At 45.8% G+C, this 25,160-nt stretch overlaps 1 protein-coding gene across 2 annotated transcripts in view; it reads left to right on the top strand.

Moving 5' to 3' along the window:
• The window catches only part of chchd3a (coiled-coil-helix-coiled-coil-helix domain containing 3a), a 120,387-nt gene that overhangs the window by 66,032 nt on the left and 29,195 nt on the right, over positions 1-25,160 (top strand). For both annotated transcript variants that reach the window (XM_066668568.1, XM_066668569.1), the window contains 2 exons: positions 7,477-7,560; positions 19,319-19,389. In XM_066668568.1, the coding sequence (XP_066524665.1) occupies positions 7,477-7,560; positions 19,319-19,389 (155 nt within the window). The remainder of the gene's footprint in view (positions 1-7,476; positions 7,561-19,318; positions 19,390-25,160) is intronic.

The following is a 25,160-nucleotide window of genomic DNA, read 5'->3' on the forward strand; positions in this document are numbered from 1 at the left end:
CTGTTCAATACTGACACTATGTACAGGGGCTGAGGAGCAACTTAGACATATCTAATACATTCATTCATTCATTCATTGTCTGTAACCCTTATCCAGTTCAGGGTCGCGGTGGGTCCAGAGCCTACCTGGAATCAACAAGCGCAAGGCGGGAACACACCCTGGAGGGGGCGCCAGTCCTTCACAGGGCATATCTAATACAGGATCTTGTAATTTAGCAGCAGTTTGGAAATTCTGATAAGACTTTGCCTTCTTAAATACAGTCAATGAAGAAAAGGGAGTCATTAAATTAACACATTTACCCCAAATGATGTCATTCAGCCAAGAAAAACTTGACGTTTGATTAAAGAAGACAAACATTCTCACAGTTTGGGAGATAAACTTAATAAAACATCTGTACCTCCCTTTTTTCAAAATTCCACAAGGATCAAACACCACATCACTATCCTTACCCGGTCTAAACAGCCCTGTTCATTGAGAATGACCAGTTTCAGCATCTACTGAGAACGAACCTCTGCTAACTTCAAACACAAGACGTCCACAAGAGTCTTCCCCTTTAAAATTAGCATGTGATCCATGCGGCTAACAAAGCCACAGCCAGTGCACTGGGCGTCCTGCAGTGTTTCCCCTGCTGTGAAATAGGACAAAACAGCTCTAAACAAATGTAAACATGTAGGGCTTGCTAAAAGTACCAGGTCATTAGTTAGACATATCAGGGTGAAGCCGATATGGAAAAGGAACAGTACTCCACACGTTCTCCTACTACCTCCACACTAAAGCCAAACAAAACATACCATGCATAAGAAAGTAGCTTGAGAGATGCCTAGCTCATCCAGTATTAAACAGATCCAATTAAAACAACGCTAATGTTTTTGCCTTAAAATTACAGATTCAAAATCATTGGGATGCTCTGCTGACCTGTAATAGGGAGAGTAGGGCCTCTGCTGTTGCTACTCCAGGCTCAGCACCACAGAAACTGCACTATGTAACTTTCAGAGGAGGGTAGGAAACCACCCTCTCGCCCTAACCCAACCCCATTGGTTTCTGTACCATTCTGTATAAGTGAAACTTATTTACACATTTATTTGTTGTTTCTCCTGTATGTTTGAAATTATTAGATTTAAATGCAAATATAAAGTAAATATATATTATTTATAAAAGAAATCAAATATGTGATTCATTTAATATAAATAATATTAATATAACATTAATTTTGTTATAAAGTAGTGTTCTTGAAATCATTACAATTATTTTCTTTTTTTTTCATATGGCCAAGAATATCTTTATCGCCAAAATTCCGTAAAATATCGTGATATATTTTTAATGCCATATCGCCCGACCCTTAATGTGGGTATTTTAATACGAAGCCTGCTTTCAAAGTGAGGGTTTCTAAATGCTATTGGTTATGATAAGTCAGGGCTGATGAATGTTACCGAGGACACTATCATGTGAAGTTTAATGCTTAGTACAGGCCAGGTGAATTTGTTTGCGTTTGCTAGGGGAAATAGACCATTTTTTCCCATAGTGGGGGGGGGGCAGGATCCCTAGAGGAGGCACAGTGTTATTGCAGGGTGGAACAAAGCAAATGAAGGAGGCACGCAAGTTTTGTATGTATTACAATGTTTAAAACAAATTCCAGTGGAGTCTGGAAGCCTGTCTTCTTGGTGGGAGCTTGAAAATATTGTCATTTACAAAAGACGGGGCACTGCAGGAACAAAACAAAGAGGCAGCTCTTCCACAAAACACTGTGCTAATCAAACTTCGGCAGTCTGGAAGTACTTCAGAAGAGAATAAACCAGTGCTACAGTCAGCTGCATAATGTGTAAAGCTACGCTTAGGTACAAGAAGAAAATACTTTGCAATTCATTCATTCATTCATTCATTCTTTCATTCATTATCTGTAACCTTTATCCAGTTCAGGGTCACGGTGGGTCCAGAGCCTACCTGGAATCATTGGGCGCAAGGCGGGAATACACCCTGGAGGGGGCGCCAGTCCTTCACACACTCACACCTACGGACACTTTGGAGTCGCCAATCCACCTACCAACGTGTGTTTTTGGACTCCTCACAGACAGTCACCCGGAAGAAACCCACGCAGACACAGGGAGAACACACCACACTCCTCACAGACAGCCACCCAGAGGAAACCCACGCAGACACAGGGAGAACACACCACACACCTCACAGACAGTCACCCGGAGGAAACCCACACAGACACAGGGAGAACACACCACACTCCTCACAGACAGCCACCCGGAGGAAACCCACGCAGACACAGGGAGAACACACCACACTCCTCACAGACAGTCACCAGGAGGAAATCCACACAGACACAGAGAGAACATACCACACTCCTCACAGACAGCCACCCGGAGGAAACCCACACAGACACAGGGAGAACACACCGCACTCCTCACAGAGAGTCACCCGGAGGAAACCCACGCAGACACAGGGAGAACACACCACACTCCTCACAGACAGTCACCCAGAGGAAACCCACGCAGACACAGGGAGAACAATACATAACCATCTCAAAATGAAGCATCCAATGCTAACCGCTAAGTTGGTTTCTTTTTGCTTTAACTATGAAAATTTCAGCTAGTAGTAAACTAAAATGTTTTACTAGTCGTGCATCGCCCAGTGTGTACACCCGCTCTTAGTAAATACCGTAGTGAGCTTCACAAGCAGGGGTTTGTTTTCTAATTTGAATTTCACTGTCGACACAGTTATGTTGCTCATGACTTTTTGTATCCTAAGTTGACAATGCTAACCCCGTTAGCACCTACAGCCTTGCACCCTGCAGAAATGACATTCTCTAACAACGGACAAAGCTGTCTCTCAGAAGAGTAATAACTGCCAAATGATTCCCCTTTCCATAGTGTGACATCTGTGGTAACTTCAGTATCATCAGTGTCCCGACGCTTCACCTCTATTCTATATTCTACCTGTCACCTCTACCACAGACATTAGCTTGATTTCCTCCCAAAGCAGATCTCATCAAAGCGGAGGTTTGGACATGTCCTTTTCTCGCCTCGTCTCATGTCCTTTCTTCCTCGGGCCTCTGTGATGTAAACCACACGTCTCTTGAGTGGTGGCAGCTCTTAATGATAAATTCCCTCCGTCGACGCCCCTCTATTCATTCCCTCCTCCTCACCACCACCTCTCTCGTTCTATGCATTTGTAGTTGACTTTCTTCTGATGAATTCCCATCCCTGTTCTTCATTAGGGGCCACAATGCCGTGTCATCGGTGGTGTGAATCGCTGTCTTTTGTCGAGGTTGTAATGTGATTAGATGATCTAGGTGGGGTTGAATGGGTTTAATCAGATGGAAGTAATCCCGACACCTCGTGTGACCGAGCGACGGCGGCGGCGCCATATGCCCCCTTCTGATCCATTGTGACGGTGCCGTTAGGAGAAGAGCGAGAGAAAGAGAGCGAGAAAATCCCTGGTTGCACATTGATGTCGGCGCCTCCCTGTTTTTAATTGCGCATTGGTTACGCTTTCACAGTGTTTATCTATTGGGCTGTGAATGCAGCTGCTCCGTGAGTATGCGTGTGTGTTGTAGAGTCAAGATGAAGGTCAATCATAGAAGCAGCTTTTCTTTTCATACTAGCTGCGCAGCTGAAGCCTCGCATTGACTGATTACTCAAAATGCTCCTCTCCCACACAGAGGCCCGTAATTGGCTCCCAGACCAGGGCTGAGCATTTCTGTTTCTGATTTCAGGGTGTGTGTACGTCTGCTCTCGACTATGGCACCCTGAGCCTTTAGTTGGTTGTATTTTTTTTGGTGTGGGCAGATGTGTGTGAAGAGAGCAGAGGTCAGCTGTGGTCCGACAGTGGTCTGGACTAGTTTGAGACGGGGTGTTCAAAGTGTTTATTGTTTTCTATACTCTCCTCTTGGTTTTCGGTTGTACAAACCCTTATATATGAGCAGTTTGAAAAAAGGCAAACCACTGCACCAAAATATCACTGAACTTAAATCCTGTTTCCCCTTTAAATACTAGGGATGTTTGAGCATGGTTTCCACTAACGAAGGGTAAAAACGCTCTTGTAGAAATAGTTAGATTGCAAACTTGTTTAAATTTAGCTGACTGCAGTTTAATTCTGCTGTTGTATCATTATGAGCTTCAGCTGTTTGCCTTCACATGAGGTAACTTACAATATATCATACCCGGGTTTCCTCCGGGTGACTGTCTGTGAGGAGTGTGGTGTGTTCTCCCTGTGTCTGCGTGGGTTTCCTCTGGGTGTCTGTCTGTGAGGAGTGTGGTGTGTTCTCCCTGTGTCTGCGTGGGTTTCCTCCGGGTGACTGTCTGTGAGGAGTGTGGTGTGTTCTCCCTGTGTCTGCGTGGGTTTCCTCCGGGTGACTGTCTGTGAAGAGTGTGGTGTGTTCTCCCTGTGTCTGCGTGGGTTTCCTCCCACAGTCCAAAAACACACGTCGTTAAGTGGATTGGCGACTCAAAAGTGTCCGTAGGTGTGATTGTGTGAGTGTGTGTCGCCCTGTGAAGGACTGGCGCCCCCTCCAGGGTGTATTCCCACCTTGCGCCCAATGATTCCAGGTAGGCTCTGGACCCACCGTGACCCTGAACTGGATAAGGGTTACAGATAATGAATGAATGAATGTATTTACTCCCTTCAGTCAGGTGTGCTGGAGGCGTGTGAACCATCACATTACACATACAGGACGTGTGGGTGTATAAATACTAGTAGGATGTGCTGTTGCTGTGATGCTGCTCGTGTACGTGTCGCCTCAGACGTGTATGAGTGTGAATTGTTCATCACTATGCTTTGAGCACATCTCTCAATGAGGCCAGTATCTCAGGCCTGATGCCTATCTCTCAGCTCCGATTGGATTTAGATTAGATTTTTCTTTCATAAGCACATTTTTCTTTTCTTTTTTTCCTCTCTCCTCCTTCTTAAGTGTGTGTGATGATGGAGCTGCGGCGCTCACTTGGCCTTGTCTCATACACTGCCGTTTCGCACTACTGGGTGTGTGTGTGTGTGTGTGTGTTTGAGAATGAAAAAACTGTGGATGCTCTCAGCAACCTTTTAGTGCTAAAGCCTGAAAATGTAATTCAAAATATTTCTTGGTCAAGTCTGTCCTTTTTTATATTCTCTTTCCCTTTTTCATTTCCTCTTCTCTCCTCCCCTCAGTCTTTGTCTCTATCTCTCTGTCTTACTTGCTCATGTTTGCATTCTCTCTCTCTCTCTCTCTCTCGCTGCAGGAGATGGAGCATAGGGTAAGTCAAATCACAAAGCCTCTTTCACTGTACCTTCTTTTGGCTCTTTTCTTCTGTGTTCTCATCCATCACCCTCACTCTCTTTGTCCTCTTCCTGCATCTCACCTACACACATTTACAGAGAAGCCTTTATCAAAACCACCCCTCCTGAGACATTATTAGAGCCATAGGATCGGGATCAACCGGGATCGCAGTCAGATGACAGTCAGCTCTAATGCAGTTTACCTTTACATTGGTCTCATCGTGTAAAGTTTATGACATACGCAATGTGAGCACTGCATGTGATAGTTGGGCATGGACATCCTTACTTGTGAACTTAGTGCCTATGCCTATCGGTTTTTGTTTGTTTGTTGGCGGCACGGTGGTGCAGCAAGTAGGTGTCGCAGTCACACAGCTCCAGGGTCCGCTCCGGGTGACTGTCTGTGAGGAGTGTGGTGTGTTCTCCCCGTGTCTGCGTGGGTTTCCTCCGGGTGACTGTCTGTGAGGAGTGTGGTGTGTTCTCCCTGTGTCTGCGTGGGTTTCCTCCGGGTGACTGTCTGTGAGGAGTGTGGTGTGTTCTCCCTGTGTCTGCGTGGGTTTCCTCCGGGTGACAGTCTGTGAGGAGTGTGGTGTGTTCTCCCTGTGTCTGCGTGGGTTTCCTCCGGGTGACTGTCTGTGAGGAGTGTGGTGTGTTCTCCCTGTGTCTGCGTGGGTTTCCTCCGGGTGACTGTCTGTGAGGAGTGTGGTGTGTTCTCCCTGTGTCTGCGTGGGTTTCCTCCGGGTGACTGTCTGTGAGGAGTGTGGTGTGTTCTCCCCGTGTCTGCGTGGGTTTCCTCCGGGTGACTGTCTGTGAGGAGTGTGGTGTGTTCTCCCCGTGTCTGCGTGGGTTTCCTCCGGGTGACTGTCTGTGAGGAGTGTGGTGTGTTCTCCATGTGTCTGCGTGGGTTTCCTCCGGGTGACTGTCTGTGAGGAGTGTGGTGTGTTCTCCCTGTGTCTGCGTGGGTTTCCTCCGGGTGACTGTCTGTGAGGAGTGACACCAAGAGTACAGGACAGCACGACTGGCTAAAACACTGGAGACGTGAATTTTTATAGCAACAAACACATCAGTAAAGACAATGGGGAATATTGATGTACACAAAAGCGACTGCAGTAATGTCCACCCATTTTACGATAAGTCAATAATGTGATTATTGTTAAAGGCTTGATGGTGTTTGGTGGATTGTGGCCTTGTGAGGTAATGTACACTTCCACCAGTGGAAGTTAATTTTTTTTGTTTTTTAAAAACATTTGTTTAACATTATTAATGCTGAAAGAGTTATAAAATCTCACAAGATAAACGAAGTCTACTGGAACGACCACAATGGTACTGCTGAAGAAGTAAATACTGAAGACAGAACCCTAGCCTCAAAGCTTTGTTTAAAGATGGTTAGCCTGCGTTGGACGTTTGATCATCTAATGTATCTGCAGCCCACCTGAAACCCCTGGACACTGGCTCTAGGGGCTCACCGAGTAGTAGTTCACACTTATGTGTACAGCGCAAATAAATATAAAATAGTTTTAATGGTTGCCTTTTATTTTCAAACTAATAATAACCACAACAATGTTAAAAAAAAACATAAAGTTAGAGTTAGAATACGCCATTAAATTATCACCTTGATCCACTGTTAAATGATGTTCCCTCTTTATCTCTGGTGAACTGCTCATTTTGCAGAAGAAAACCAAACAGATTGTTGTGTTTAACTTGGGCATTCTTCCTGTTTTGAGCCCTTCGTTGCGATGTAACTGCCTCATGGAAAAAGCCTGCTCTGGGCTCAGCCTGCACGCCCAGAAGTCATGAGCTGAAGGTCAGGAGAGAAAGAGCGAGAGAGGGGGCAGTAAGAGAGAGGAAAGATAGCAAAGGGCCATAAATAAGGTCTGGAAAGATTTGCCATTGTCCCCCTGCTGATGTTATCCTTCATCCTTCATCCTTTTCAGTGCAGAGTATACACACACAAACAGTTATGATGACACACTGATAGAGGCCTGTCATGAACCGATGCCCTTGGAAGGAGCTGAGGGCATCCTTATCCATATGTATTTCATCATGACAGCGTAGCAGTGTGTGATTTGCTCCTGCACCTTTAGTTCAGCTTTCCCCTCTAGCTTTAGCTGTGAAAGAAAGAGCTGTTTGTGTTTGTGTTTCTTTTAGCCATTTGTTCCGCTCATTTAAGCTTTTGTGTGTGTGTGTCTGTGTGTATCTGTGTGTGTGTGTTTGGCTTTGCAGGCTAAGCAGTTGGAAGAGAGAGACCGAGAGCTGAAGAAGCAGGGTGCCTTCTACAAAGAGCAGCTAGCCAAGCTGGAGGAGAGGGTATGACCCACTGCAACACAATATCAGCCTCAGAGCACTGTGCTTCAGTTCAGCACAGTGCTTCCAGACAGTCCTGCCCTTCACTTTTACACTGCATCTGTTTAGCACAGTCATGCCTGAAGTAGAGGCTGAAAGACCCATGTTTACAGGTCTTCAGAGCCCAAGCAGTAGTCTCTGTAGTCACCACTGTAGTCTTGTAACAGCTAGTAACAAGTCAATAACACTAACAGCTGCCAGCTTATTTTGTCACCACACTTCCAAGTCTGCAACTCGTCTTTAGATGACCTTTAGAGGGCAATGCCACCAGGCAGCTCAAGATGAGACATTTTCTGTATATTATTACACACTACAACAGCAGAAAACTCAAAGGTTATACACAAAATATGGCACGATGTTTAATAGGAATACATAAAAATGACGGTGGAGCAGCAGGTAGATGTCGAGGTCACACAGCTCCAGGGTCCGCTCCGGGTGACTGTCTGTGAGGAGTGTGGTGTGTTCTCCCTGTGTCTGCGTGGGTTTCCTCCGGGTGACTGTCTGTGAGGAGTGTGGTGTGTTCTCCCTGTGTCTGCGTGGGTTTCCTCCGGGTGACTGTCTGTGAGGAGTGTGGTGTGTTCTCCCTGTGTCTGCGTGGGTTTCCTCCAGGTGACTGTCTGTGAGGAGTGTGGTGTGTTCTCCCTGTGTCTGCGTGGGTTTCCTCCGGGTGACTGTCTGTGAGGAGTGTGGTGTGTTCTATCTGTGTCTGCGTGGGTTTCCTCCGGGTGACTGTCTATGAGGAGTGTGGTGTGTTCTCCCTGTGTCTGCGTGGGTTTCCTCCAGGTGACTGTCTGTGAGGAGTGTGGTGTGTTCTCCCTGTGTCTGCGTGGGTTTCCTCCGGGTGACTGTCTGTGAGGAGTGTGGTGTGTTCTCTCTGTGTCTGCGTGGGTTTCCTCTGGGTGACTGTCTGTGAGGAGTGTGGTGTGTTCTCCCTGTGTCTGCGTGGGTTTTCTCCGGGTGACTGTCTGTGAGGAGTGTGGTGTGTTCTCTCTGTGTCTGCGTGGGTTTCCTCCGGGTGACTGTCTGTGAGGAGTGTGGTGTGTTCTCTCTGTGTCTGCGTGGGTTTCCTCTGGGTGACTGTCTGTGAGGAGTGTGGTGTGTTCTCTCTGTGTCTGCGTGGGTTTTCTCCGGGTGACTGTCTGTGAGGAGTGTGGTGTGTTTTCTCTGTGTCTGCGTGGGTTTCCTCCGGGTGACTGTCTGTGAGGAGTGTGGTGTGTTCTCCCTGTGTCTGCGTGGGTTTCCTCCAGGTGACTGTCTGTGAGGAGTGTGGTGTGTTCTCCCTGTGTCTGCGTGGGTTTCCTCCAGGTGACTGTCTGTGAGGAGTGTGGTGTGTTCTCCCTGTGTCTGTGTGGGTTTCCTCTGGGTGTCTGTCTGTGAGGAGTGTGGTGTGTTCTCCTTGTGTCTGCGTGGGTTTCCTCTGGGTGTCTGTCTGTGAGGAGTGTGGTGTGTTCTCCCTGTGTCTGCGTGGGTTTCCTCTGGGTGTCTGTCTGTGAGGAGTGTGGTGTGTTCTCCCTGTGTCTGCGTGGGTTTCCTACATACAAATCCATCCAAACATAGCCTTTAGCGTGAGAATACCACCTGGATCTTTGATGCGAAGCACTGAATAACATACCCCTTCTGCAGGTGTTCTTAAATGTGAGTGAGAGAAGTTTATAGACAAGCCAGTTCCATGAGGTGCTTTGCATCTCAGGCTGAAATATGATCGCTGCAGGTACAACAATCTACAGTTTGAACATTAAAATGAATCACAAATGACAGTCCCAAAATATGTCTAAACATAATGGAACTGCCTTGTACTTCCATCTGTACTCACCAGCAATGCTAACTGAATCTGATGGGGTTTGCAGGGTTTTCCTGTAATCATTTTATAATCATAGTTTAGGGCTGAAGGCTTTGGAGAACATATCTAACAGATTTTTCAGACCCATGTCACGATTGCAGCTGAAATGACAATTATTCTCTGTAAATGAATGTCCTCTTCTAAGATCTGGGTTTAATTCTAAATGCATGTGTCCACTTCACTGTATTTCACCACTATGTGCAACACCGGGATGTCTTTGCTCGCCACAAGTGGGCGTGTCCGTGATAACGCGTCCCCACTCGCGCAGCATGGCAGCCACAGGGATCTGGATAGAGGTAAACTATCAAGGAGCCACACAAGGAGCCCGTCACGCACAGCACACATGCAGCAGCTGAGGCAAAGTTGAGAGTCAAATCTTTGTTCAAATCAAATCATTCATTCATTCATTTTCTGTAAGCGCTAATCCAGTTCAGGGTCACGGTGGGTCCAGAGCCTACCTGGAATCATTGGGTGCAAGGCAGGAATACACCCTGGAGGGGGCGCCAGTCCTTCACAGGGCAACACACATTCACTCACACCTACGGACACTTTTGAGTCGCCAGTCCACCTACCAACGTGTGTTTTTTTTGGACTGTGGGAGGAAACCGGAGCACCCGGAGGAAACCCACGCAGACACAAGGAGAACACACCACTCTCCTCACAGACAGTCACCCGGAGGAAACCCACGCAGACACAGGGAGAACACACCACACTCCTCACAGACAGTCACCCGGAGGAAACCCACACAGACACAGGGAGAACACACCACACTCCTCACAGACAGTCACCCGGAGGAAACCCACGCAGACACAGGGAGAACACACCACACTCCTCACAGACAGTCACCCGGAGGAAACCCACGCAGACACAGGGAGAACACACCACATTCCTCACAGACAGTCACCCGGAGCGGGAATCAAACCCACAACCTCCAGGACCCTGGAGCTGTGTGACTGCGACACTACCTGCTGCACCGCCCTAATCAAATCAAATCAGATGTTATTTATATAGCACTATTCACAACAATAAATCCTCACAAAGCAGCTTTACAGAGATCCGGGTACGAGCCTCCTATGAGCATCAGTGGCAAGGGAAAACTCCCTCAGCACACGGGGAAGAAACCTGGGGAGGAACCAAGACCCATACAGGGAACCCATCCTCCTCGGGTCGACACAGCAGAGAACAAACCAGAAGTGAATGTGGACTGATGACAGATGAAGGGGTTATAGTAGTGTGAAGGTAGAATGTTAGTGATATATGAGTCTGACGAAGAAGGAAGTGGTCAGTGATTCTGTGTTAAAAGTTAAAAGTAGGTGCAGAGAATGTTGTTTGATCCTAACACAGTTTGGCCCTGTTTAAGTTCGTATTCGCATTTACATTTAAAGCATCTGACAGGCTCTCTCTCATCCAGAGTGATGTACGGTTCTAATAATGGTACATACGGCAGGCTGATGCAGTGTTGTTGTTGCATGGAGTGGTTACACAGGCAACACACACACACACACACACAGAGATAGAGAGCTCTCAGTTGGAAGTCTTACTACTCATTCCTCACCTTCAGCCTTTAGACAAAGAGACTCAGAGTCTAGTGGAATGATAAGAGTCAGTCTTAAGTGTTCTATTAGGGTCTTGATGTGGAGGAGAGTAGGGGTCAGACAGGCTTTGTTTTACTGCTCCAGTAGGGGTCACACAGCCATAATGAGCTTGTGTTTACGTTTATGTTGCCTTTGCAGGCTAAGCAAACTTTGCAAAGACAACACACACACACACACACACACACACACATGTCCTTTCAGTCAAGCTGCGGGGGCGAGACAGTCGTCCTTTGGTACAGTAGCCAGGCCGAGGCCTCCAGGCAGGCTCGTATTCATTTTGTCCTTAAACTGATGCCCCCCTGCTGCTCCCTCTCGGATTCCCCTTCTCTCTCCCTGCTGGGCCACATGGGGAGAGGGGCTCACACTTCCTCACCTCCGACCATTCGTCCTCAAAGTGACACACACACGCTGAGCTACATGACTGCCTTCTCCCGAGAGGATGTGTGTGTGTGTGTGTGTGTTGGGCTCATTCGACCTATTTTAAATGGGGTTTGAGGCTGTGTGTGTGTGTGTCTTTCTTACTGGAAGTGCTGAAGAGGCAGTTTTTCCGTCCTAAAGCAGGATTCTTTGTCTCATTCCTAAGTACATAGTGTCCTGAGTCTCTTTGGGTCAGCCTTTGTTTAAAATAGCCTCCGCTCTATTGCAGCATGTACAAAGCAGGAGAAGTAACACCATGGGTTTGTTTCTCAGACACGGATCAAGCAAAGACTAACAAGAAGATCCTTGATGGTTACTTTCCAGTTGACGTAACATAGTCCAGCGCAACGGTTACAGCTGCTTTAAACTTCAGCTGTCCACTGTCATTGGACAAAAGCATGATTTCAGAGCGGATTCAGTGTCATCGCAATTAAAAGATGATATCATGACATTGTAGAGACTACATTCTCAAGAAAGAATGGTTGATCAGTGGCATGTAAAGTGTGAAATAGTTACCACCTGAGATTACAGAGCGGTTCTCTACTACAGCGACCGACCACCCTTCGTTTATGTAATTTACAGAAAAATACCGTAAACTGGGGAGAACATCAGAGGCTCAGTATTACGTTTGTCCAACTTACGGCTGCTATTCTTCAATGGAGACTAGATTTAAGTTTATTACGACACACTGCGGGGATCACTTTCCACACTTTTTGAGTTCAGGCAGCTTGTCGTTTTTGAACAATTCATCGCTGCTTTATTAGGTTTACCATCCGCTTCTTTCCTAATTCCTTTACCCAGTACCAGCTTCTGGGCCAGTGTTGAGTGCTCCTCTCTCAGGGGAGATGTACATAAAAGCTTGTGGTAAATATAGTAAAGGATATGAAATATATGTCTGTGCTCTGACTTTTGCACGACTTTAGGTGTGCCTGAACTCTAAAGAGCATCCTGCAGCCAGCATTCATCACACCGAGGGTGTACACTCTCTTCTTCTTTTCCTCTCTCTCGCGCTCTCTCTCTCTCACATACAAGGACAGCATAAGCCCAGCCCCGCACTGACAGAAGCTTTATTGATCTCCTCCAGCCTCATCAATCACCTATGGATCCTTGTTCAATACCCGCAGCGCTGTGTCAACAGCTCAGCCCTCTGTGCTTAAATAGAGACAGAGAGAGCCCGGTCAGCTGGACACGAGTGCATTTTAGCTCTTATGGATTTATGGATCTGGATTCATAAGATAAATGTGGTAGATGTATTGGGCCTTCTTTGCGAGAATAGCTTAAACAAACGGCAGCAGGGGCATAAGTTTGGTGACGAGTGAGTTGATTTATTGCTGCTTACGCTTTTCACATACCACTTTCCCCCTGTTCTTTCAGGAGGGTAGAACTGCAGGTTTTAGTGAAGATTTCTTTGGAAATCTCAGCACTCTCACACAATAAAGTCTTAGCGGGGGTTCTCGAGTTTCTCTCCGTAGGAGTCGAGGAATTAGATACGTGACGAGGGAAGGGAACGTAGCAGATATGGACAAAAGAGTCTTATCTTGTTTCTGTAGTGGAAGGTGGTAGAACAGCCTTGTTTTCTGTATTTATTTAAATATATATTTTTTCTGTCTGCCTCAGCTTTAAGTGAGTCTTAGGCTGCGCTTTTACGGACGGTTCTGGAATTAGCAGGAGGTACAATCTCTTCTCTTTCCTCTCGTCGTCTTCTCTTTTTTCCTCATTTATCATCCCTCTTTTTTTCTGATCCTGCAGAGAGTCATTGGCTTTGCTTTAGCTTCTTAAAGAACAATAGGCAGAGAGGAAAATAGAGGGCCGTCGAGAGAAGGTACAGGAGCAGAAAGAGAGAGTGAGAGAAGGCGAGGGAGAGTATAAAGGGCTGATATATATTACATGTCTCTTTCAATTCAGGCTGCTCGTTTATCAGAAGGCTCTGTCTGACAGGCCATCACAGCTCAGACAGCAACTCGGCACCTCCAGCCTCCGGATTGGCCCAGCCGCTCAAATTGCCTCTGAAACAATATCTATATATATTTATATATATCACATTTTCACTCAATACCTGCTGTAAAACAATCTCATATTTAACTGCAGGCTCTCTGAAGTTTTTCCTCCTCCCCCGCCTTAGCGTCCCTCCCTTTTGTGTTGTTGTTATTATTCATTTTGTTTGCCATTTTTTCATCCTCAATTGCTTCTCCATCCCTGCGTGAGAGTATTGATGAGACTGGACGGTGTCTTGTTCGTAAAAGAGTCTGTCGCGGTATGAGACCGATGCATAGATGTCCACTCTCTTCGTGCCAGGAGAAACTGGCAATGAGGAGGCTCATTAATTCTGAGCTTCAGCCCAAATCAATGCCCTTTGAATACCTTTTCACGGCTTCAGTCTGGCTGCTGGAAGTACAGAAAAGGCGTCCGGCCCCTCGTGCCTGCTGAACTACCAAGTACCCTCACTCGGCTCTTCAGGAGCCCCTCCAGCAGCTGTCGGAGGGTCCCCAGCACCTGCAGGTCTCCTAGCAGCTGTGCCATGGTCATAAATTGTACCACTGAGAGGAGCAGTGGGACCCCGCACTCGAGATTGTTGCTGTGCAGACAGAGTGGTTCGTATCCTGGCAACGCTGGGCGCTGTAGTTGTGGTGAAGTTCGTAACCCCGGCCTTTGGAAACAGCATCCTGAAATCAAACGGCGCTGGAGCCATGCCGCCTGATGATTGTTGAGGACTGCTCAACTGCTTTCTTTTGAGGAGTTATCAGCGTTGTTGGGTTTTCACTATGTTCAGTTCATTAAGGTTATACAGGGTGGGCCATTTATATGGAAACACCTTAATAAAATGGGAATGGTTGGTGATATTAACTTCTTGTTTGTGGCTCATTAGTATATGGGACGGGGGGAAACTTTTCAAGATTAGTGGTGACCATGGCGGCCATTTTGAAGTCGGCCATTTTGGATCCAACTTTTGTTTTTTCAATGGGAAGAGGGTCATGTGACATATCAAACGTATTGGGAATTTCACAAGAAAAACAATGGTTTGCTTGGTTTTAGCGTAACTTTATTAACCGTTCCCATTTTATTAAGGTGTATCCAGTTCAGGTGGGAACACACACTCACACATTCACTCACACTTAGGGACACTTTTGTGTCGCCAATCCACCTACCGACGTCTGTTTTTGGAGCGTGGGAAGAAACCCACGTAGACACATCAAGCTCCTCACAGACTGAGTGGGACTGGAACCCATGACCCTAGGACCCTGGAGCTGTGTGACTGTGACACTACCCAGTTATATATTAATGTAAAACGACCTTGAGTGTGAGAAAGGCGTTATATAAATTGAACTTATTATTATTATGGTTCAGTTTAAATTTAGTTATAGAGCGTTTCTTAGATCTGAATGCGTCGCAATGCAGCTTCAGAGATTTCCAGGTCTTGGCCCCAAGTGATCGCCGCAAAATGGGAACTCATCCTTCTGGTCAACACTGGATCAAAACAGTAAACAGTAAAGAAAAAGCAGTAAGGCAGGTTGTAGCCAGAGAGCAAATAAGAGTGAGTATCACTTTAGCTGCTGGGGGTTTTCTTACATGTGAATGAAACGTTGTGACTCTCTGTGTGACTTATCAAGCTATGTCCTGTGTTTTCTCGGTGTGGCTTTGAAATAAGGTCTGAAAACGGGCTTGCACTCATTGGTTCCTACACAGTCACCTACTCAAGCTTTAGGAGCTGTTCTTCTCATCAGTGGCTCTCTGTTTCAGGTAGTGTCTCCTCAGAGCTGAAGCACATGGGATGTGGACGTGGTTCCTTTTGCTGCAGCTCTACCAGAGACTGGCGTTAAGTGAAATGCTTGGCGGTGTTTCATTTGAGATCAGTGAAAGGCCGTTATCTGTCCCTCTCTGTAGAGTGGCGCGTGCTGGAGGAAAGGGGACCAAGGCTTGGAGATTTAATTAGCAGAGTTTTCTCGAGACTCGAGACATGGCACCAACTCTTCTTCATACTTGTGTGCCTCCGTTATGCATGCGCACACATCAAGTCAGTCAATGCATTCAAATGTAGAAAGCATGCTCGACAGGGTATAAAATCACAGTCTAATGTATTTATACAGCACAGGGCTGGGATGGGTTTCCATTATCAAACTCTGCTTTGTAGACCACAGTCTCATTCAGTCACGAATTATGTTCAGAAAACGAAGAGACCTGAAGAGAACGGAAGTGGATGCAGGCAGACATCAGATCAGTGTAGAACTGGCTTGTTAAAATGTAATATATGTTGGTAGGAAACACTAATATAACACAACATTTTTGATTCTTAAATCGTTCCCATTTCTAAACACTAGGAAGGTCTCCCCCTAGTGGCGCTTTTCCACTGTGAGGTACGTACATCTTCTTGACTGTTCTCTCATTTTGGTGTCTTTTCCCTGGTTCATTTTCCACCACCACAGATCCACCCCAATATGTACCTGGTGACGTCAAAAAACACCATCTCTAACAGGAACAATGGGCTTTGGAAACCACAAGGACAGCAGCGGCAGTAACGTTAAATGTTGTTTACTCATCGTGTCTTCGCATGTAATTCTTGTTGTCTTTCGTTGGCCAAGGAGCCTCTGAGCCTCTTCAAAACCTGCCGTTGTGAGTCGGATATAAACAAATATGATCTGTAGCTTGGAGATTTTACAGATGGAGAGTTGGTGCTGGATATCTGCACTGTGTGGCATAGAGTGATGCTTCTCTCTGGCCAATCAGCACTCTCAGTTTAGTCTCTTCTCAGCTCACTTGGAACCAAGAGTGAGCAGATACTTAATAAAAAATGATCTGGTTCCAGGTGCCAGATTTACTACCAAAAAAGCCGAGAAGGGTCAAGTCGAGCCATGTAGGTACCAAGCCGTGGTAAAACACAATGTCACTAAGCTGGGAGGTTGAAGGCTAGTTTGTGGAAAGAAATCTTCCCTCCTCTCTCCTGTTTAGCCTCCTCCACTGGTCTGACGGCCTGATTGAGGAATTGTCTCCACAGGCCGTCGCTCTCCTCTCTTCGCACCGTTTGCGGTCGCCAGCTTTGATTTGTGAAAGCTCAGTCTCACGCGTCCTCTGGCGTACCGCAGAGCCAATGTGGCTGCGCCGCTGTCGTGCCATAATGGCTGTCGCAGCGGGGCTTCCCTCCACTTCCTCTCTGTTCTGCGAGAGATAACGCAACCCCCGCGATTGCTTCAAACCGCCGCGTGGCTCGCTCATTATAAAGCAGGGGAGATTTCATTCTAAAACAGGGTAGTTTCTTCTGCAGCATGTAAATCTCTCTGTGCTGGGATTAGTCTTTTAGGTAATTATTTTATGAGTCCATGACACCCCCATTGTGCGGGAGATTAAGCAAACATGTATTTCTTAGCTCCCTGTAAACAAGAAATAAAAGCGAGAGGTCTCAAGCCACCTCACTGCACTTCAAGGGATAGTAAACCAGAGATTGTTGTTATTTGGTCGTCATCTAATCTTCTAATCTGTTCCAGGGACTGCTGCGTGTTGTTTTCAGAGGGAGGCAGGTGGATGTTTAGGCTTCGGAGGACTGAGGCAGTGAGTTTGTGTGGGAGACTCTCAAGGCACTGATGGAGGACCTCTACATCACTGTGTTCCACACCCCATATCAAAATCAGTGTGTCCGAATCACTCGTTAATCAAGGACAAACCTAGGAGCCCTAAACTGTGGTCTGCTCCAGACCCTCTTGTGTTTTGTGTTTGGTTTAAGTAAGTATAACAGAGGCTGGATGTGGGCTGATAGGTTTGAGAGTGGATCTCCTGTGTGTGTTTGAGAGGTCAGAGTCACTGCCCTGGTAATCAGTGTCTGAGCTGTTTGGTTCTTTACCCTAGGAAGCTATGCTTCTGATTACAGCCAGTGTTGCTATTCAGCAGAGACCGTTTCTCCAGCATACTCTGTATTCTTCTTCATCCCTTTCCTTTCTGCCATGCCTGTTAGAATCAAACACATTGCTAACAGTCTCTTAAGCACCCAGGTTAACTGTGAAATCTGTATTCAACTGTCTCTGCATACTAATAGTGTGCAGCCATTTGTGTACTTGAAGTTAGTCTTTCCCTGCGCCTGTCTCTGTCATGGTGCTTTAGCTTGTTACGAAGAGACTTTGGGTTATAGCCCAGCACAGAACAGTATGAATCCAGTGCACTTCATTTGGGTTGGAAGGTGTATCTACACCAAAAAGCATAATTTGAAAATCACCAGAGCTGCAGTTTTAATTTTAGCCTTCAGTATCAAGAACAGTGTCTTAACCAATTTTAAACAGGGATATTTAACGTCTATGTCAGACTGATCACAAGCAACCACTCACTGTGCTGTTTACATCACACAAGCTATTCTTAAAGGAACACTAGGTCAAACTTTACCTGAAAAAATTACAGCTTCAAAACCATTGGGATACTTCACTGACCTGTAATAGGGAGCATAGAGCCTCTGCCATTGCTACTCCGGGCTCAGCACTGCAGAAACTGCATTATGTAACTTTTGAAGGAGGGTAGGTATGGTCAGTGGACTCACATTATACATTGGATGTACTCCACATCTTCTGCTTTAGTGGTAGATAGGAGATGAATATGTTCAGATGTTGTCAAATCTCTGATCAGAATCTCAAGCTGTGTTTGAAATGGCTCCCTAACCACTCCCTAACCCAGTGACACCACTGACCTCTGCTAAAACCGAGTCTGTTACGTCTACAGATATTCATTAATCACATTTGCCATTAAGTTGAGTGCTACTACCCCTCTGGAGTCACCGATCACGCCGGTGTGATCTAACCACTCGGCTAGGTTTAAGACGTCACACATAAACCGTTACCTTTTATTGAAAGTGCTGCTTTAAACGCTGTATTGTTTTTGTTTAGACTGCGATAAACCAAGCAGAAACAAAATAAAGTTAATAAATACATTGGAAAATGTTTCCTGGAAAATAACGGGATGGATGCCACTCCCTTCCCTCTCTCTGCTCGCGGTGCTAGCCAGCATGGGCCTCTGTCAGCCACTGTGACAGATCTGGGCAGTTTGCATTCTCCTCTGTCTTGTTAAGCTGTCAGTGGTGTTGTGTAAACACTAGTCTGAAATGAAGTGGCAAGTCGGTTTTAAACGTCTCAGAGTAAGCACATGTTCAACGACTAATGATTGGGAAGAAAATTCTGCGAAACATTGAGGGTAAACAAAAATTGAAAAATACTAATAAAAAATTTAACTGCAGTGTGACATGAGGTCATTTTATCAGACCACCCCTAATACACAGTGTAAACACCCTCCTATTGCTGCATCTTGAAACTACAGTAATGAAACATTGCATAGTCAGTTATTGATACTATAGCATATAGTGTTTCCCAGACATTTTCTGTAGTGCCCCATTTTGTAGATAAGAATGTTTTCGCGGTTCCAGCCACTGAAATTTATTTCAAATACAAAACTGCAACTTCTTATTAAAGAAAACAAAATAAAGCCACAAATCACCTGAGTGACATATCTCATATATTACCCCCCCCCCACCCCCTCGTCCTGTCCTGATGACATCACACTTGCTTTAGCACACTTCAAGGAAATCCCTTTTTAACCACACTCTTAAAATCAGCCAAACACTTCACGCCTTACTGCTCTCAATGTCCCCCTCCATAAACTTTTAATGGAGTTTAAATGGTACAGTAGGGCGAGCTGAACAGAGTGGAATACCCAGCACAGTTTTTAAAGTCATTTGAGAGAGAAAATGTACCATGGTGAACCGTACTCTTCCTCTCCTCCTCCTCCTCCTCCACGGTGCGAGAGCAGTCTGCGAGGATGAGAATAAATTGCTGAGCTTATCTTTTATTTGTGTAGGGTAAAATTTTTGTGCTTCCATTTAATCTCAGTCTCGCTCTTTTTCCAGAGTGCCCAGTTCTACAAGGTCACCAACGAGAACTATCACAAAGCAGCGGATGAAGTGAACGCTAAATTCAAGTAAGTCGAAAATGTCATATTTACATTCTCAACCAGGGTTTGAAGAATGAAGTGCGGAAGACAATATTACGTTTTAGAAATACACAGGGCACGTTTAACACAGGACTGAATAATACTTTAAATATAGGTCTTTAATGTAGTCATATCCCATAAAGCTGCAGTATGAAGTAAATAGGCCTTTAAACAAATTACACAGTGTTTAAGTGCTGTGTAAGGCTGGGCGTTATTAAAACATTATGGTTGTTTATATCGCCTTAATTCTCTTTGTGTGTTCTTTTTTTTTCTGCTCTATATCCATCAAATGGAAAAGTTAGTTGGTATAAAGATCAGTTCTGCCCTTATTCTGTCTTCACCAATCAAGAGAGGCAGAGAAAGACTGCACAGTATCACTGTAAGACCACATAGAGACTAAATGGGCTTGTGCGATGGTTATGAGCTTTTTTTTATTACTAGGAAAACTGGCTTCAAATATGATTATACAACAGCATTAACTTGGCAATAACATTAATGTAAATTCCCATAGGAATTGTAGAAATTAGTTTAGTGTTAGTTGAGTCAGTTTAGAGAAAATAAAGAAAATTAAAAAGCTCTTAAATTGACTGGACATCTTCATCCGTGCAGTCCAATTAGCCACGGTGATTTCTCTTCTTCAGAGTCTGCACTCAAACACGCTACATAGGTTTGTGCATGCTTGAATAAACCCCCTCTTTCTGGGATAGCGCAGAAGAAAAATAGACATGTGAGGAAATAGAATTGTGAACATTAAGTGTTACTGATGTCTCCTGTAATCCAACTTATTTGTTGAACATTTGAATGATGTTCTAAATCACTCTTGCTTGGCATCGAGCTTCTGAAACCTGCTGAGAACACTCCGGCGCCCTCCTGAAGATCAAGAACTGAAAGATGTTAATTCCTTGCATAGTTAGACGCACACACTCCTGCCACTTGTAAATGTTTGAGGTTGTAATTCGGCACCCTGTACCTCACACTTACCGGATGCCTCAGCCTCGTTAGCCATGTTGAGACCGTGTGGTTTAGCCATTAGCCCCTCAGCGTAACTAAAGGAAATGGTAGCTGGAGTCCATTTCGGCCCTGCATGTCTTAATGTGGCCTATTAGCCACCCGTAGTAATGCCTGTGAGTGGGTAGGATGGGAAGGGAGGGCAGGCTGTTCCTGCACGAGCATGGGCTCACAAATCGCATTAGACTGTCATTAGCCCGCCTCTCTCAGCGCTAACACAGGGATCATCGTCTCGGCAGAAATGCCTGAAATTGATTAGTAGAGTCCAGTGGGGCTGGGTAGAGGGTAGGAGGGGCTAAATTGCATTAAATAATGCATTAAAACAGCATTAGCATGACATCGCTCCCCCCGTCCCAGCATTGGGGTGGACCGGGGTGTCATGTGACCAGTGGGGCTGCTTTGAGTGCTGTGATTGGCTGATTGCATTAGAGAGGTGCATTAGCAGCGCTGGGATTGGATTACTGGGTCGGGGTAGGAGGATATGTGTAGGGTTTTTCTGTGTTTGGTAATGAAACGTCCGCAGGGTCTGGTGTTACTGTTGGAGCCGGACTGGCACGAGCTGTACCGCCTGCAGGAGCCTAATTAGGTTGGTGCGAGGGAGATGGAGAGACGGGATATTTGGGTTGAACGTTATACCGACTACAAATATATCTGTATTGGGTGTCCCAGTGGATGGGGCAGCTCCAGCGGAGTTCTATAAAGAGAGAGGGAGATAAGATCCTATCTGGGTTTCAGTTAAATAATAACGCAGGATATTTTGTCAGAGCCTTTTGATTTCCCGAAAGTTGAAACCGCTCTGAGATAAATATGGAAGCCAAAAATCTGCATAATTGATGGAATTAACATGAGTTGGATTTGATAATCTGCCTCGTGAATTTGAGAACGACTGGCTGTCAGACATCTTCATTTTCTCCAAAGTGGAATAGCCTTGTGAAGCACGCTCTGGTCGTGTTGGTGTCTCCAGGCATGGACCACATATTTGTATAAAATGAATATACACAAACCCAGAAAGGCAACAGCCTACTTGGAACCTGGGGAACAGTTAGGAATAAGGTGCCATCCTCAAAGGCACATCACTGTTCCTTCACTTCCCCATCATCATTTTTCCTGCTGGTCCTGGGGCATCTCCCCCAGCATTTAGGCCTCAGTACCATTTTGAGTGGAATTGTTGTGTTATGTAATGATTGCTATGGGTAAAACCCATCAGTTCTCATTAGGGGAAATGTTTTTGGAAAGAATTCTTCTTCTTCTTTTGGCTGCTCCCTTCGGTTTTGGCACGGGATTCCCTTCCTGATGCAAAAGCCCTATTTATCCGGGCTTTGGGACTGGCACTACAATGCAATGCATTCCAGTGGCTAGGTACACACACTCACACCTATAAACAATCTTCCCAGTCGCCAGTGCATCTACCAACATGTCTTTTTGGACCATGGGAGAAAAAACGCCTGTGCAGTGCGTGCAAGAGAATATCCGGAATATTTCCTGCACCTCTCTCACACGCGCTGACTCATTGACTTGATGTCCGTGTTAAGCCCTAATTTACAATGTCCCCTCCACTTGCTCATACACAACAACTTTGTGACCTCATTATCTCACACACCAGTATGTTCACAGCTGAATTACACCACAGTAAATATATCATCTTCATTCCAAGTCATCTGTCGAACACCAGCGCCGCAAAAACACCGGCCGATAAGTGACGGATGGGCGTTGGGGTTCAGCCTGTTGTTTTCTTAAAGCCACCTGTGTGTGTTAACCTTTCACCTGCGTGCTCCTGGCGCTCTCTTTAAGCACGCACCGCTGGGATTTTTCATCCGTCCCTGGAGGCATACCATACATTTGTGCCCTTCAGTCGCACGGACGTGACACCTCTTAATTCACAAAGCTTTGCTCCACTGACCTCTTCTCTTTCCCTCTCCTCTCTTCTCCACTCCACTCTTTTCCCAATCTCACACTTTCACTGCTTTCATTTGCACAAACTGGACTGACAGTTCAATTTGTTCAGCTTACTGTATCAGAGAGAAAGTACTCAAAGACTTTATGCTGCAGTGGTTTTACAAGTTGTGCCCCAGTGTAGTTTGTGGCCTCCCTTTTTTTTTCTCAGAAGGTCTTGTGTGAGATCTAACCCTTGCTATCCCCTTTGTATAGACACAGGTTCCACATCCAAACCAGTGCTAAGTGTGTCACGTACCTGTGCTAAGGCCTGAAAGGTACACTGGTTATAGACTAGTTTTCTGATCATGGAAAATACCTGGCACATAAGAAAACCTGCTTGCACTGGCCTTTAAATTAAACCACATGTAGTTGCTAAAGCCCAGATTTAGCATCTGTTTATATGCTTAGCTTGTGGTGCTACAGAACCACCTATAGACACACATGGATATTATGTGATAAGATTTAGCAGAGTATGTTAAAGTAAGTTGCACTGGTGGGAGTGGATCAGACACAGCAGTGCTGCTGGAGTTTTGTTATTTTTAAACACTGTGCCCCCACACTGTTTACTCAAATGGGGAGTTTTAGGGTGAATCTAAGGGCCTGTGACAGACAGGGGCCCTAAAACATATAATATTTATTTATGTATTATACTTTTAATATTATATTATTCAACTTTAATAATATGGCGGCACGGTGGCGCAGCAGGGAGTGTCGCAGTCACACAGCTCCAGGGGCCTGGAGGTTGTGGGTTCGATTCCTGCTCCTGATGACTGTCTGTGAGGAGTGTGGTGTGTTCTCCTTGTGTCTGTGTGGGTTTCCTCCGGGTGACTGTCTGTGAGGAGTGTGGTGTGTTCTCCCTGTGTCTACGTGGGTTTCCTCCGGGTGACTGTCTGTGAGGAGTGTGGTGTGTTCTCTCTGTGTCTGCGTGGGTTTCCTCCGGGTGACTGTCTGTGAGGAGTGTGGTGTGTTCTCCCTGTGTCTGTGTGGGTTTCCTCCGGGTGACTGTCTGTGAGGAGTGTGGTGTGTTCTCTCTGTGTCTGCATGGGTTTCCTCCGGGAGACTGTCTGTGAGGAGTGTGGTGTGTTCTCCCTGTGTCCGCGTGGGTTTCCTCCGGGTGACTGTCTGTGTGGAGTGTGGTGTGTTCTCTCTGTGTCTGCGTGGGTTTCCTCCGGGTGCTCTGGTTTTCTCCCACAGTCCAAAAACACGTTGGTAGGTGGATTGGTGACTCCAAACTGTCAGTGTGTGTGAGTGAATGTTTGAGTGTGTGTGTTGCCCTGTGAAGGACCGGAGCCTCCTCCAGGGTGTATTCCCGCCTTGTGCCCAATGATTCCAGGTAGGCTCTGGACCCACCGCGACCCTGAACTGGGTTACAGACAATGAATGAATGAATGAACTTTAATAATTCATATAGTACAATTTCTTTCATTTCTCTTGTATGACCAAAAAAAGTAAACATCCAGAGCCTTTGCACTGCCTGCTTTGTCTCCCCCCTTCTCTTTACAAGAAATGGTTCAGTCTGTGCTGAAAACAGGTGGGAAATCATTTCACAAAGTACAGGTGGGTGTCGTCTGAGTGGTGGAAAATAACCTCTTAGTTTAGTCCAGAGTGAAATCAGTTTTTACATTCCACTCTTCTTTTAGGTGACATTTAATGAATGAGGTTTTTAGCAGCTTTTTATACTCGACGAGTTGAAAAGGCAGAAACAACAAGCCCAGCCTTCTCGTACTCATATAGGAGGGTACATTTCCATACCCTTCTGCAAAACAAAAGCACGGCTCGTCCTGCCTTTAATGCTGCTGTTTAGTGTTGGTCTGGTGCTGTACATGACGTGTATTGTCCAGTACAACAGCATCCAAACAACACTTGCAGGTTCATGTCTAGTCCTTCCCCGTGGACACAGGACGCTGCCCACAGTCCCGACACACACTAAAACACCTCAGATAATACCTGCACTCATAGGCCCTACGAGGGTCCTGACCATTGAAGAACAGGGTGACAGGGGCTTAATGATGAATGCATAACAACGGATGGATTACAGTCTGCAACTGGAGAAATACCAAGTGCCTCATATGCTCAGTGGAGCTGATGAACTGGACAGTGAGTATAGAATCAAGACCCTATGCAACAAGTCAGCGCTCTGTGGAAAGCCCAGTGATACACAGCAGGAAAGCTGCCCTGTGCTTCAGCAGGAATGACCCGTTTTAAAAGAAGGCCATGTTGTTTGACCGCTTGTTGAAGCACAGCTTGACCCACTCTCAAAGAAGGCAATTATAGCTATTACTGGGAAATAGAGTTGAGCCCATTAGATCCCGCCGTAATGTTGCAAAAGTGTAAAGTGAGCGGCCTGTGTTTTGAATGGAGGTCAGAGGAGGTTAGAGTGGACGTCCGCTGCACCCAGCTTTCTTACAGGGCCACAGTGGGTGAGCCTAACACACATACACACACACACATATATATATATATATATCATAAAAATAAATAAATAAATAAAAACCCCAAGTTGTGACCAGAGGTACCTCAGGTTATCATACTCTCATCATCTTCAAAACGCTCTCCAGACTCCAGCAGTGCTATAGCTCCCCTGTTACATCTTTACTGTGAGCTTCTGTGAGACGCTGAGATTGGCAATATATCACCCTCTTATCTTTCTCATTCTCTCTCTCTCTCTCTCTCTGCCTCCAACCTTCCATCTCCTCCCTCTCTCTCCGTCGCTTTCTGGTTGCCTCTCAGTTCTTGTCTTTTTTTTATTTTTATTATTATTTCTTTTTACTTTATTCCTCTTATTTCAGCTTCCTTCCAAAGCTCCCTCACGCTCC

This window comes from Hoplias malabaricus, chromosome 4 (assembly GCF_029633855.1).
Source record: "Hoplias malabaricus isolate fHopMal1 chromosome 4, fHopMal1.hap1, whole genome shotgun sequence".
NCBI lineage: Eukaryota > Metazoa > Chordata > Actinopteri > Characiformes > Erythrinidae > Hoplias > Hoplias malabaricus.